This window comes from Chiloscyllium plagiosum, chromosome 22 (assembly GCF_004010195.1).
Source record: "Chiloscyllium plagiosum isolate BGI_BamShark_2017 chromosome 22, ASM401019v2, whole genome shotgun sequence".
In the NCBI taxonomy this organism is placed as follows: domain Eukaryota; kingdom Metazoa; phylum Chordata; class Chondrichthyes; order Orectolobiformes; family Hemiscylliidae; genus Chiloscyllium; species Chiloscyllium plagiosum.
Window position 1 is genome coordinate 33826225 of NC_057731.1, and position 15097 is coordinate 33841321.

The window sequence follows — 15097 nt, forward strand, 5'->3', positions numbered from 1 at the left end:
TCGGAAGGATGTTGTGAAACTTGTAAAGGTTCAGAAAAGATTTACAAGGATGTTGCCAGGGTTGGAGGATTTGAGCTATAGGGAGAGGCTGAACAGGCTGGGGCAGTTTTCCCTGGAGCGTCGCAGGCTGAGGGGTGACCATATAGAGGTTTACAAAATTAAGAGGGGCATGGATAGGGTAAATAGGCAAAGTCCTTTCCCTGGGGTTGGGGAGTCCAGAACTAGGGGGCATAGGTTTAGGGTGAGAGGGGAAAGATATAAAAGAGAACTAAGGGGCAATTTTTTCCACACAGAGAGTGGCACATGTATGGAATGAGCTGCCGGAGGAAGCGGTGGAGGCTGGTACAATTGCAACATTTAAGAGGCATTTGGATGGGGTATATGAATAGGAAGGGTTTGGAGGGATATGGGTCGGGTGCTGGCAGGTGGGACTAGATTGGGTTGGGATATCTGGTCGGCATGGACATGTTGGACCGAAGGGTCTGTTTCCATGCTGTACATCTCTATGACTCTATTTCCATGTCCCAAATCACTGGCTATAGTGTGCTATGATGACTATGGAGTACATTCTGTACTGTCCACATCATATGTGAGACAGACTATAAGTCAACATGACAATAATCGAGTCATCTCCCTTACTTTCTATGTCTCCAACAGACTGGCTACAGGTCAACATGATAATAATTGAGTCTATGACCTTACTGTAAATATTCTCTATCAGTGTGACTGCAGTTTGACATACTGATAATTGAGTATCTGCCCTTATTATCAACATTCTGTATCAGAATTATTACAGTTCAACAAGATAATAATTGAGCACTTTCCCTGCCTATAAATGTCCACTATTGGATCGACTACTTGTCAACATGATGATAACTGACTTCAATCTCCTCCATCAGATGGACTACAACTCAACTTGACTATAACTCAATCTATTCCCTGACTGTCAATGCCCTTTATCAGACTAGCTAAAGCTTGGTATGATGATAATTGAGCATATACCCTTGCTGTCAATAGCCCTCTATTAGACTGGCTACTGAACGTAGGTTTGCTCGCTGAGCTAGAATGTTCTTTTTCAGATGTTTCATCACCATACTAGGTAACGTCTTCAATGAGCCTCCTAATGAAGCACTGGTGGTATAGCCTGCTCTCTATTTACATGTTTGAGTTTCCTAGGGTTGGTGGTGTCATTTCCTGCGATGACATAATTTCCTGTTCTTTTTCTCAGAGGGTGATAAACAGGATCCAAGTCAATGTGTTTGCTGTTAGAGGTTTCCTCTAATTAGTTTCATTTAGTGATGACAAAGGTGTCATCCAAATCGCGGATCCAAAACTTTGGGTTGGATGGTTGGCAGAAGTGTTTGTTCAAGTCTCTGCATTACTGCCACTGCTAAGAACCCTGACATTGGAGATCCCATGGGTGTTCCATCAGTTTGTCTGAAGGATGAGAGGAAACCTTCAAGACCATCAAGAATACCCTTACTGGCATAAAATTCACTAAAAAGAGGAGAAAAACAATAACAAAAAAGAAACCACCATTCCTAAACGTTGCAGTAGAGCAAACAGCCATTGGGGAACTTCAAACCAGCATCTACAGGAAAACAACACATACAGACCAAATATTGCACCACAGAAGCAATCGTCCCAACATCCACAAACAAAGCTGCATTCGAGCACAGAGGAACTACGCAGGCCAGAGGAAAGTCAGCTATACAGTGTATTCAAAAAGAACACGTACTCTATGAACACAGTCCACTGATTTCTCAGCAACAAGCAGACAAAACATGTTCAGAAACCCTAGTCATTCTCCCCTACATCAAAGACATATCAGAAATGACTGCCAGACTACTGAGACCTCTTGGCATCATGGGAGCCCACAAACCCACCAACATTCTAAAACAGCAGCTAATGAACTTGAAAGACCCTAACACAAACAAGCAAAATTAATGACATTTACAAAATACCTTGCAAAAAGTGTAACAAACACTAGAATGGACAAACAGGCAGAAAACTAGCCAACAGGATACATGAACATCAAGTAGCCACAAAACGACATGACCCACGCTCACTAGTATCCTTACATACGGATGAGGAAGGACACCACTTCGACTGAGACATCCATCTTAGGACAAGCCAAATAGAGACATGCATGAAAATTGCGAGAAGCATGGCATTCTAACCGAAACAAACACATCAACATGGACCCCATTTACCACCCCCTGAGAAAAAGAACAGGAAATGAAATCACCATGGGAAATGCTGTCACCACAGGAAATGATTCAATCACCCTATGAAACTCAAACATATAAATAGAAAACAGGATACATCACCAGTGCTTCAGCGGGAGGCGCACTGAAGATGTTACCTATCAGACTGGCTATAACTCCCCATGATGATGATACTGTATTCCCTTACTGTCAAAGTCCTCCATCAAACTGGCTATAACTCCCCATGATGATAATCGAGTATATTCCCTTACTGTCAATGTCCTCTATCAGGCTGAGTGTAACTCCCTATGATAATAGAGTATATTCCCTTACTAGGAGAAAGTGAGGACTGCAGATGCTGGAGATCAGAGCTTAAAAATGTGTTGCTGGAAAAGCGCAGCAGGTCAGGCAGCATCAAAGGCGCAGGAAAATCGACGTTTTGGGCATAAGCATTCCTGAAGAAGGGCTTATGCCCGAAACGTCGATTCTCTTGCTCCTTTGATGCTGCCTGACCTGCTGCGCTTTTCCAGCAACACATTTTTAAGCTATATTCCCTTACTGTCAATGTCCTCTATCAGGCTGACTATAACTCCCTGTGATGATTAGAGTATATTCCCTTACTATCAATGTCCTCTATCAGGCTGACTATAACTCCCTGGGTAATGATAATAGAGTATATTCCCTTACTGTCAATGTCCTCTATCAGGCTGACTGTAACTCCCTGTGATGATTAGAGTATATTCCCTTACTATCAATGTCCTCTATCAGGCTGACTATAACTCCCTGTGATGATGATAATAGAGTATATTCCCCTACTGTCAATGTCCTCTATCAGGCTGACTGTAACTCCCTGTGATGATGATAATAGAGTATATTTCCTTACTGATGGAAATGTGTTGCTGGAGAAGCGCAGCAGGTCAGGCAGCATCTAGGGAACAGGAGAATCGATGTTTCGGGCATTAGCCCTTCTTCAGGAATTCCCTTACTGTCAATGTCCTCTGTCAGGCTGACTGTAACTCCCTGTGATGATGATAATAGAGTATTTTCCCTTACTGGAGAAAGTGAGGACTGCAGATGCTGGAGATCAGAGCTGAAAATGTGTTGCTGGAAAAGCGAAGCAGGTCAGGCAGCATCCAAGGAACAGCCCTTCCTGAAGAATGGCTTATGACCGAAACGTCGATTCTCCTGTTCCTTGGATACTGCCTGACCTGCTGCGCTTTTCCAGCAACACATTTTCAGCTCTATATTCCCTTACTGTGAATGTCCTCTATCAGGCTGACTGTAACTCCCTGTGATGATGATTATAGAGTATATTCCCTTACTGTCAATGTCCTCAATCAGGCCGAGTGTAACTCCCTGTGATGATGATGATAATAGAGTATATTCCCTTACTGTCAATGTCCTCAATCAGGCTCACTGTAACTCCCTGTGATGATGATGATAATAGAGTATATTTTCTTACTGTCAATATCCTCAATCAGGCTGAGTGTAACTCCCTGTGATGATGATAATAGAGTATATTCCCTTACTGTCAATATCCTCTATCAGGCTGACTGTAATTCCTGTGATGTTGATAATAGAGTATATTCCCTTACTGTCAATGTCCTCTATCAGGCTTACTGTAACTCCCTGTGATGATGATAATAGAGTATATTCCCTTACTGTCAATGTCCTCTATCAGGCTGAGTGTAACTCCCTGTGATGATGATAATAGAGTATATTCCCTTACTGTCAATGTCCTCAATCAGGCTCACTGTAACTCCCTGTGATGATGATGATAATAGAGTATATTCCCTTACTGTCAATGTCCTCTATCAGGCTGGCTGTTCCTGGCATGTAGTTCATCTTGCTCCTCCGGAAATAGGGGCGAGACCGGTGACGTCACATCCGATTGGTTGAGTAGGCGTCTCCTTCTGTTTATTTTTGTTTGTTTTATTTCTATTTGATGTATCGCGGACTCAGTGTTATTGACTGTGGGAATTTTTTGATTTTATTGTTGACCGTCATTATTAGGGGCAACAGGTTTCTGCTGGAGGGGGTGGGGCTGTGGGCACCAAGATGGCGGCGGTAGCTGTGAGTCGGGTGAGGGGAAGAACTCTTTTTTTTTATTTCTCTCTGATTTAGGTCATTGCGAATTCTCGGTTATCTCTGTATGCTGACTTTATTTTTTGATCTTTAAGCGTCCCTATTTATGAGTGCCGCGCGCTGCGATAGTGTTTACTGGACACTGTGGCCACTCGCTGCTCTGTCAATGTCCCACGCCCTGGACGTTCCAATGTGTCTTGTCCCTCTCGACAGAGACTTGGAGTTTGTGTGTTTTTTTAGCTCCGTGCCGCGTTGTGATTGCGCGGGACCAGCTTTAGCTCAATCACATGGCGACATGACTCCTCGTGTTCACTGGAGTAGCATCAGGAGGCAATCTGCCTGCCTTTAATTCCTGCCGTGCAGTTGCTGAAGGTCAACCTTCCCTTTTCCACCCCCAACATCTCTCTGCTTTTTTGTTTTGCCAGGTTAAACGATATGAAGTGATCTGAATTTCTTATCACTTAATTTAATTTGTTTGGGGAGCTAGGCTACTGTGAGCGTATGGTTTTATTTATCTTTGTGTCTGCCAGAAACATAAATGTAATATTTATCTAAATGTACTTTCAGTTGGTGTAATTTCTTGTCTGCTCTGTTTCTGTTGATTTTGTAGTTTTCTCGAGCATGCTTATTCGCCAGGGGAGTTTCTGCGGCTCTCCGACTGCACTACATACAGCAAAATGCAACAAGCTGGCGGAGTTCAGCATGTTTCATAAATCATAAATGCAATTTCAGTACAAGTAAGTACTCTGGGAAGCTAAGCTGTCCTAAAATGACCTTGGCTAGTTTGAGTGAAAATCATTAAACTGAGCCTTTCACTTCAGACTGAATGGAAGCAGATTGATTTTTATAGCTAAATTCGCCAGCACTAATAAGCAAGAATTTCAAATTAATGCAGCAACAGACACTGTCATCAAACCTGTATCCATTTTCTGGAAGAAACAAAATATGGAATAGAACTGGACAATTTAATGATAGGACTGAGATTAGTCTCTGTGTTGTAAGGGAATCTGACAAGCTTTGGGAGACAATAGTAAATCAAGTCTTTGTTATCAGCTACTCCACAGTTAACGTTTTATGCCTTGAAACACTCTTCCTTTGCCATGTAATCTCACTTTGGCCTTGCAAATACAGGTACTCTAAATGATATCACCTTGGTAGCTTTTCAAATTACCTATCCAGTTGGACAAAATCTGTTTACTTTGTTATTTTACAATCACCTCTAAGCCTGCACTTCTCTAATAAACATAGTCGTAGTTCCATGAGTTCGCAATGGGCATCATTGTGCTTACCCCACAAATTGGATCTATCTGCTTTCTTATTCCATTCCCAGTATCATATTGGTGTGAACTAGTAAACAGAATGTGATTGAATTTTGAATATTGAGTAACTTGCTATGATGCACCATTTGGGTTTTTAATTGGTTTACTAATCTTCCCCAAAAGTACTGAAATATTGTTCCTGATTTGTCTAACAAGACTTTTTTTTAAGTGATTAATTAAATAGTACTTGGAATGTATTCCACTCTTAATTTATTGCAAAATGACCATTTTCTGAATTAACAAGATTTGCCTTTGTAGAAAATGATGGTATTCCAGTGTTTTGTATTTTTTTTAGAATTATATTTTAAAACTCCACTTTGTGAAAAATATTGCTTTATGTTTTGTTAGTGTGTATTACCTCTTTCTGATCTCTTGGTTAGTATTTTCTCTTGTGAGGATCATATTTTCACATTCCAGAGAATGCTAATTGATGTTTCTATGTAGCAATTCTAAAAGTATTCTTTTGTGCAGGCATACTAAGGATATGAATATTCATGCAAATGTTCTTTGTGTGTAATTGTGTGGTTAATAGGAAGAGTGTAGATAATTGGCCCTTGTACCTTCCAGCTTATTCAAACTTTACTCCTGCTGTTACCCAACCTGCTCCATTTTTCAAGGGCACTGCTGTGGCCAATGGTGAGTTCAAAGAGATCAATTTGGATGACTACAAAGGAAAATATCTCGTCATTTTCTTCTATCCTTTGGATTTGTAAGTAACCTTGGTATCTGAATTTGCTAAGAAGTTTTATTTTAAGAGGAAGAAACTTTTTTGCCACATTTCTCTCTCATTTTGTAGTTTTCAAAATTTCTCGGCACCTTAAGACCAATTCTAATGCATACAAACAGTTTTTTTGTTTCGATTATTTTCTGAGGGTAGTTTTAGTCACGACAGAAATTACACTGTTTTGCTCAGTTGAGGAGGAGATGGCCTTGCACATCTTGTCTATCTGTTCTGAAAATATTAGGCAAATGATGGGTGGAGTACATTTTTCAGGGAAGAACAACTGTTGTGCTTCCATACCTTGATTACTCATACTACTTTGTGGGTGGGGTTTGTTTAATCTATGATTTTTAACTTGTGTACAGTTTTTGGTTATTCTGTTACTTTCTTTATCAGCTTTCACTTCTGTTTTTGTTTGTTCTGACCTGTAACTTTGTTTTATTCCATTCTGAATCCCTATTCCACACAATAACTGTCAAACTAACCCCACCAAATAAGCAATAATGCATGGCTACCTTTCTACTTTTAATTTCCTGGCTCAAATGTTCATTTTTGTAGGGATGGAATAGTTGTTGTAATCTCTGGTCTGCATTCCAGTCATGCTTGTAGTACAGCAAGTGAAAAATAAAATATTGTTTTTTTTATGCAGAATTAAATGTATTTAACAACACTGTTGAAGGTATTTAGAATTGCTGGTTTATTATGCACGAGTTTGTTTTGCAATATTTAGGAAGTTGACCAGAAATTAAATGTTACATAAAAATAATCAGATTTCTACAGGCAGTTTTTATGAAGTTGTAAATGATATATTGTTTTCTGATCTTGGGGCTTTTTTCTCAATTATTCACACTTGAGCAATCCTGATGGCTTTCCCACATCAAACACTTCTGACTTTTTTGGAGATGAACCTGCTGAAATCTGTACATATATGTTTTCAAAACAGCTTTTAGATTGTTTAACCCTGTTTACTAAATAGCTCCTTTTCAATGGCCACTGAGTTTAAGATTTTAATAGCACTTTTATTAAAAATGGAAAAATAAGTGCCCCATTAGTATTGGCACATTTTCTAAATATTGTAAATTAAACGTTGTACTAAATATGCCTCACACTTTAAGAGTAATAAATGCCAATGAATGATAAGTACTTCTAAAATTGAACAAAATAATGCATTGAACGTAGTCATGTGTAGTTCCTAAAGACCAATTGGGCAGTTGTTGAGGCATTTAGGTACTTTTCCTTCTCATTATTATGTCTGCCTTTTCTCTGAGTGCACACGATCTTTTTCAGCCATTAATTTTGTTCCACCATTCAATGGGACTAAGGCCGCTTTGCGACCTAATTGCATGTGTCTGCCCTAGTCCTCCATTCTGTGTTGAAATAACAAACAGAGGAAAGGTACCTAAAATAAACCTGCTGAAGTTTGTATATATCCCCATATCCCTCCACAAATGATCAAACATCAATTACCAGAAGAAAAGTCTAAACTTCGACCACTCTTTTCATGTTCTATATTATAACTTATGACTCCTAATTTATCCCATCTGTTCCCTTAATATCTTGAAAACTTGATTCAAACACCTCAAATATAAATCCTAAGGAATACAATCTTAGTTTATGTAATGTAGTAAGTTAACTGTTGGACTGTCTGTATCATCTGGCTAATTTAACCTATACTCCTTCCAAGGCCTCTATATTTTTCCCTCGGTGTGATGCCCAGACTTGTCTTAGTGTTGGTATGGTCTAACTAGAGCTATGCTTTGCTATACCAAAACGTCTACTCCTTTTGTATAATCCTCTGGATTAAATAGAAAGTTGGCATTTTTTTTTATTGTTACTTTCTGCTGCTACAAAATTTTAAGTTATTTGCACGGAGACCCAAATCTCTCTGGATCTCTATTTCTGACTGTGCATCATTTTGATGGTACTTCGTTTTATCCCTTTTTACATCCAAAACGGGTGACCTCACATTCATCTACAGTGAAATCTATTTGTCGTAAACTTTGCCTATTGCTTTTTTCTTTCTTTCCCAATACTATATTTTATGCCATAGATATGTGGACACAGATTCCAGAGTTCAAGTTGCAGTTTATGAACCACTTTTAAAAATACAATTGTGCAAATAAAACAAATGTATTTGTGTTTGACCTATTAAATGTTTGCTAGAATCTAAGACATAATGGATTTTCTTTTAACCAGGTTTACCTTTTACTATTCTGGTTATTATTAGTTGATTAAAAAGACTGCATGATCTTACACTTAATTTTTTCTCAAATTTATTTTTGCAGCACATTTGTTTGTCCAACTGAGATTGTTGCATTCAGTAACAAAGCAAATGAATTCCATGATGTAAACTGTGAAGTAATTGGTGTTTCTGTAGACTCTCATTTCTCTCACCTTGCCTGGATCAACACTCCGAGAAAGGTATGGAAGGAAAGATGAAGATTTATACATCTGGACCTTTGAAGTTTATTTGCATTTTAGAAAAATTTGAATTTCAGCTGTGTTTCAGTTGCAGTAGTTCTATAAAGTTAGTATTTGAATAAGATAACTGCTAAACAATAATTGCTGTTTCAAACTCTCAGATTATTGAATTTGTTTCAAAATTAGTTTTGGAAAGGAAAGAATGTCTTATCAAGCATTAATGATAAAAATGATATTTTTGGTGGTGTCTGAAAATAGTATTGTTGATATTAGTCTTTATAGAAAGTCAGGCACAGTAATCACAAATTCTCAAATTTATTTGTACTTAGTATAAAATTTTTAAAGTAGTAACTTCAGCAATAGGAAGTAAATTTTCCTTTTTAGTTTGTTTTTGGTAACTTTCCTTTGTTCTCTCAATTCAGAGCGGAGGTCTAGGGCATATGCATATACCACTGCTGTCTGATATAACAAAGCAGATCTCTCGCGATTATGGGGTGTTATTGGAAAACGCTGGTATTGCACTGAGGTAAGAGGTTTTCATTGTTGCAGGTTAAACAGAATGGAAACAGTGGTCTAATTTCACTCTTGACTACCTCAATGGTAGTGGAATTAATTGATATAGTTGTAATAATGAGGTACAAGTTGAGATTGAGGACACTTTTTTTAAAGCAGTTTAATGTATGTCATCAAGGACACTGGAGTTTGCACATTCTTCCCATGTCTGCATGGGTTTCCTCCGGGGTGCTCTGGTTTCCTCCCACAATACAAAAGATGTGCAGGTCAGGTGAATTGGTCATGCTAAATTGCCCATAGTGTTAGGTGCATTAGTCAGGGGTAAATATAGGGTAGGGGAATGGGTCTGGATGGGTTACTCTTCGAAGGGTCGGTGTTGACTTGTTGGGCTGAAGAGCCTGTTTCCATACTGTAGCAAATCTAATAGTATTGGAATTTGTTCTGATTAGTTGCTTGCAAATAGATAAAAAGGCCTGCCTTCCAACCTGTGTTTTCAAGCTTGCAGATATGTTTGGATATTGACAGTAAAAACTATTTAATTTGGTCCAGGTCGAGCACTCACTGATGAAGTCATTATCTTTTATCATTGACCTTGAGCTGTCCACATGATGTCACGAACCTTAGCATTGAGAAATGCAGTGTAGTGTTAGATGTAGGAAGACTCTAGGAATATTGATGGCTGCTTAGCCTGTCTAATGGCAGTCATATTGGAAAAATTCTCACATGATAAACCAACAAATAACAGACAGGTTTTATCAATTTCCCTTCCTAACAGCATTGTAGGTCTTCCAATGCCAAATGATCTGCAGTGGTTTAAGAAGGCAACTCACCACTGCTTTAAGGGCAAATAGAGATAGGCAATAAATGTTGTCTTAGCCAGCGATGCGATGTCCCATGAAAACCATTTAAAATCACCTAATGTAATCTTACTGAACATAAAAAAAAAATATCAGGACAATGATGTGCAACTAAGGTAGAGCCTGACATAGGTTATTAAAATCTGTGGTATTGTGACTTGCGAAATGGAACACTCCTCCAATATAATAGTTTTCTCAAGCCAGCAGGCTGGATCAGTAGGAGCTATAGATTAGTATGCTGTTAAAACCAAGCATCAGCAACCTCTGTTCCAAAGATTGGCAAATTTTTTTTTGCTTGCTTTCTTGCACTACTATAACGGAGTTTGTTGCATTGTTGGTGGTGCTATCTTTTAGATTTGTTAATTCTGCTGCTTTAGGTAGACACAAGTGGTCTTACAATTTTCTTCCCTCCCTCAAAATAATCATAAACTGATCTTTTGAGGATACATATTCATAGTCCATATGTAGAGCTTCACTCTATATACATAATGTTTGTGACTTTGCCTAAATAATTATATTTGAAAAGTGCACTGTTGTAAGCATTTTGGAATTTTCTGACAATGTAAAAGGTGTGCAAGTTTTTTTTTATTATTTTCCTCACCTCTATTCCCTTTTGTGTCCTGCCCAAAGACCGGCTGTTGGCTCATTACCTTCTGATAATTTTGTCCTCAGCCACGTTCCTTAACAGATTTGTGCATGGTAGATTGTCGGGGCAGAGCTAGGAGGCATGTGCCCATTCTGCCTTAAGCAGAGCAGGAATTGAACCTGTGCTTTATTTCATTAGTCTCAGCTTGAATTTAAATCTGAATTTAAATTTTGAATTTTAAAACTTGTTTGGTTGCAGATTGAAATGAAAGCTCTTGACTCAGGCTGATTGGCAGTCTTTTTCCACATCTCCACAAATTTTTAGAAGATAGAGTTTTTACTAACTACACATTACAATAGGAATTTGCAGAAAAAAGTTAACTTTTAATTGGCATTTTTTTCTGTTCTGCCAGAATTGTACACTGTTTTATTAATATTCTGTTCCTACCTGAAATTGAATGATGCGGTTCTCATTTTTTTTGCACATTTATAGTTTTACTCCACTTAAGTGAAATTTCCATTTCTGTTTTTAACTATGTATGTTGGAATTAATGCCTTGTCATGCAGTGATAAAGAAAGACCTTGCACTATATCGTATGTCCCCCATTGTCAGCTGTGCAGCACTAATCCATCACTGCTCAGAAGTGTTTGTCTAGATTAAGCAGAAATGCTACTTTGTAGATGTAGCTTACATCTGAGAGTCCAACAACCAAGCACACAACTGACATGTGCTCGTGATTGTAAGCCATCAGCATGTGGACCCCTTGACACTGTTGCAATTAATTCTTAAACTATTCAAAAAAAAGTTGTGGATGCAGGTTTGTGGAGGTTGGCAGAACAAGCTCACATGGTGCAACAAAGGTGAGAAAAAGAGGGTCAATTTTCCAATGGCAAAAGGTTGAGGAAGATCAGTTTTCCTAACGAGTAGCCATCAGTAGATGTGATTGTGCAAAGTTTTAGAATAGAATGGGATAAGTGTAGTGATGCTTCTGAATCCTAGAACTAAGTCTTGAATGTGCTACACAAGAAACCATTTGGATGTGAGTGCTTTAGCAGGCTTAAAGCAGTTTCGAGAACATGTATTTTAATGGAGTAGATATCAAAACAATTTTTCCTCAACAGTAGGATTGGTAATGGAGGATCCAGGCATTAGGTTGTTGGCAAACATACCCTATCTAAAAAGAAACCTTTCGTATGTAGTGAGTCCTAATGATCTGGAATCCACTACGTGGAAGAATGATGGAAATATTTCAGAAAGGATTTAATGTATGGATAAAAACTTTGAGGTAAGGTTAAAGATGGGGGAAGTCCAGCTCCTTTCAAGTGCTGGTATGGGCATAATGAACTGAAAGGCTTTGTTCTGTGCTCCAGCATTCCATGAATTCACAGAATAAAGGCTGCAAAAGCAGAATAAGCAATCCCTCATTCTGTTCTCACTCAAACTGCCTATTCATGAATCGCGTCATTTTAAGAGAAGACTTGCATCCTCAGTGTCTCCTGTCAAATCTCCTAGAACCTGATAGAAACATTACAAGTCTATTAAAGTTTTCTGGCATCTGTAACTATCACTTAAAGCACAATATGCTTACGTCTGCCACATTTATCAAAAGTTGATGGTTAAGTGCTTACTGAAGAAGTGACAAATACTTATTCTCAACAATTCCTTTCTATGTTGCCAAATTTTGTCTATGTAACATGCATATCAATTTTGTTATCACATACTTTATCATTGCTGCCAAAGGGGAATTTGCTCATATGGCACTTTGCGTTTGCCATTGCAGTGTAAAGCATCTCATGAAGCAATAGTGTATCTCAACCAGTGACCTTGAATAACTTTAACTGCATGATTGTAACCTTCCATATCAATTATTCTGTGACTCGATGTTGACAGCTTTCCCTCTGACCTAAATTACAAGTAGCTTTTTCTTCAGCAACTTAAGGCACTTTATCAGGTGTCGAAGATTTAATTTCAGTTTGAACAACGCTTGAACTTCAGATTCAGAATTAAAACAACCATGTGCTAGCATTGTGTTCTATCTATTGCCTATACTCAGTTTTAAACATTAATGCTTTTTCCCCATCACTGAAACACTTCAGGTATGTTTTCAACTCGTTTCAGTTTAACGATGCTTGAATAGAAGTGTGACAATTCTTCGCATTATAAATTTGAGATATGATCAATGCATTACTAACAGATATTTATAGAATTATATTTTCTCATTTACTCACATCTAAAATGTTCCAATTTTTCCAGAGGTCTTTTCATCATAGATACAAACGGCATTATCAAGCATATTGGCATCAATGACCTGCCTGTAGGTCGCAGTGTTGAAGAGACTCTACGTTTGGTTAAGGCCTTCCAGTTTGTGGAAACACACGGAGAAGTTTGCCCAGCTGATTGGACACCTCACTCTCCAACGGTTTGTTCAAATTCAGTGTGTTACAATTTAATGAAATGGCATTGTTTGTGCTTTTTTTGTGTTCTGTGTAAAAGCAAAACCAGAATTCTGTTGCAAATGATTTGAACACAATATTTTCATGTATTACAAAATCTCTATTTCCTTGTTATTCCTCAAATGTCCACATGTATGTCAAATTTCTTGTTTAAATCAGTAGATTTCCCATTTAATGTAGCTGTGTTTTAACATACTCCCAATAACCACTGACATCAACTGTTCCTCCTTCCAGCAGAGCTAAAGATGCATTTCCTCTCTTCCTCTCTTCAAACTAATGACGATTATGCTAAATACAACTTTTCTTACAATGTACATTTTTATCTTAATCTCTAGTTTTTGTATGTTGGTTTAGGTAAAATCGAACATTCCTTCTTTAGAAGACTAACTTTCTTTAATGGTGTGTCTTTTCTTTAAGGAGAAAGTGAGGACTGCAGATGCTGGAGATCAAAGTTGAAACTTTATTGCTGGAACAGCACAGCAGGTCAGGCAGCATCCAGGGAACAGGAGATTCGACGTTTCGGGCACAGGCCCTTCTTCAGGCCATTCCTGAAGAAGGGCCTGTGCCCGAAACGTCGAATCTCCTGTTCCCTGGATGCTGCCTGACCTGCTGTGCTGTTCCAGCAATAAAGTTTCAACTGTCTTTTCTTTAAAACAGTTGTGTGAAGAAGAATGGTTTGATTTTACAGTATTAAATGTTATAGATTATTTTGGCAACATAGGCTGTTTCAGTGCTCCAAAGTTGCTGTAATTCAGTTTATAACTTGCTATCGGCAATACTAATCTGTAGTTCATGACATATTAAAGTTTAGTCAACAAGTTTACGCATAAGATTACCAACAAAAGTAACAATCCAGTTGTCAGATCCTGGTACTAGGACAGAAATCCCGCATAATTAAAATGGAAGCTTACACTGCTTCCTCAATTTTCATTATTGGAGAAGTTATTTGGCTCCTGAAGAAGGGCTTATGCCCGAAACGTCGATTCTCCTGCTCCTCGGATGCTGCCTGGCCTGCTGTGTTTTTCCAGCAGCACATTTTTCAACTCTGGTACTCCAGCATCTGCAGTCCTCACTTTCTCCTTTTAATGTGATATCTTGATTGACATTGGCATTGGGGAATTGAAGCTATTTAACACATGCTGTGTGTTGATACTATATTTTGTGCACGGTTATACTGTTTATTTGACTAATTTACATTCAGTTCCTTCCTCAATTGATCCAAAGTCAAAAGGGTGAAATGGGATTGCAATTGTATTCACCATAATCAATATAAGACAACGGCTTTCAGTATATTACCAATGACCATTTCCAATAAATTTCTGAACTGCCTTGAGCTATCTGCACTTACAAATTCCCATGTTTATACTGCACCCTGTAACTTAAATTTTAAAAGATTAAATAACTTTAATAGCAAACATGTGTTTCACTAAGTGTAATAAATTTGTTCATGATTTATTTTACAGATCAAGCCTTCCCCAAAAGGTTCTAAGGAATACTTTGCAAAGGTCAAGGAGTAGCCTCTAAATTTCATTCTTACTATTCTTGTTCCAGCTTGGATTTTTTTTTGAATGTTTTTAAACCAGGGAATAGTGTTGGTTGTCTGATTTTTAAAATTCAGAAAGTACTATATTTAAAATGTCTGTCTAGTAATTTTGAATGAAATCAAGTACTAGCACTACTGAATTCTCTCTCAGAAGACATGTCTTGAAGAAAGCCAAATGTACAAGGTCTGGCAATATATTGTGACAACTAATATTGAGATAGCTAACCAGGTACCAGAAATTGATTGTCTCCTGAGATTTATTTTTTATGAGCTCTACATTTAAACTTATTGTTTAAATAACCACTGACTTGATTTTTAAAATATATCATTATCATGCCTGCCTCAAAATAAAGATATGAATGCTTATGTTCCATTGTCCTCTAATTTCTTTA

At 38.0% G+C, this 15097-nt stretch overlaps 2 protein-coding genes across 3 annotated transcripts in view; one reads left to right on the forward strand and one right to left on the reverse strand.

The window, feature by feature from the left end:
- Nucleotides 1-4102, reverse strand: part of lsm1 (LSM1, U6 small nuclear RNA associated) — a 22284-nt gene extending 18182 nt beyond the window's left edge. The window contains exon 1 of the mRNA XM_043712723.1: nucleotides 4007-4102. Coding sequence (XP_043568658.1) covers nucleotides 4007-4052 — 46 coding nt within the window. The 5' untranslated portion in view covers nucleotides 4053-4102. The remainder of the gene's footprint in view (nucleotides 1-4006) is intronic.
- Nucleotides 4103-4180: 78 nt separating this feature from the next.
- Nucleotides 4181-15071, forward strand: prdx3 (peroxiredoxin 3). 2 transcript variants are annotated; one of them, XM_043712722.1, is made up of 7 exons: nucleotides 4181-4280; nucleotides 4903-5029; nucleotides 6179-6320; nucleotides 8618-8753; nucleotides 9176-9279; nucleotides 12963-13128; nucleotides 14626-15071. In XM_043712722.1, exons 1-7 carry the CDS (start codon nucleotides 4266-4268, stop codon nucleotides 14677-14679), a joined length of 744 nt encoding a protein of 247 aa, XP_043568657.1. In that variant the 5' UTR covers nucleotides 4181-4265; the 3' UTR covers nucleotides 14680-15071. The 2 variants fall into 2 exon arrangements, with proteins under 2 accessions (XP_043568657.1, XP_043568656.1); XM_043712721.1 differs by having other exon boundaries at nucleotides 4185-4289.
- Nucleotides 15072-15097: the final 26 nt, after the last annotated feature.

Bases quoted from the DNA above. Each gene is read 5' to 3' on its own strand.
- prdx3 (XM_043712721.1), top strand. From the start codon at position 4,266: ATGGCGGCGGTAGCTGTGAGTCGG. The intron at 9,280-12,962 runs GTAAGAGGTTTT...CAATTTTTCCAG, and splicing joins AACGCTGGTATTGCACTGAG to AGGTCTTTTCATCATAGATA. The intron at 13,129-14,625 runs GTTTGTTCAAAT...TTTATTTTACAG, and splicing joins GGACACCTCACTCTCCAACG to ATCAAGCCTTCCCCAAAAGG.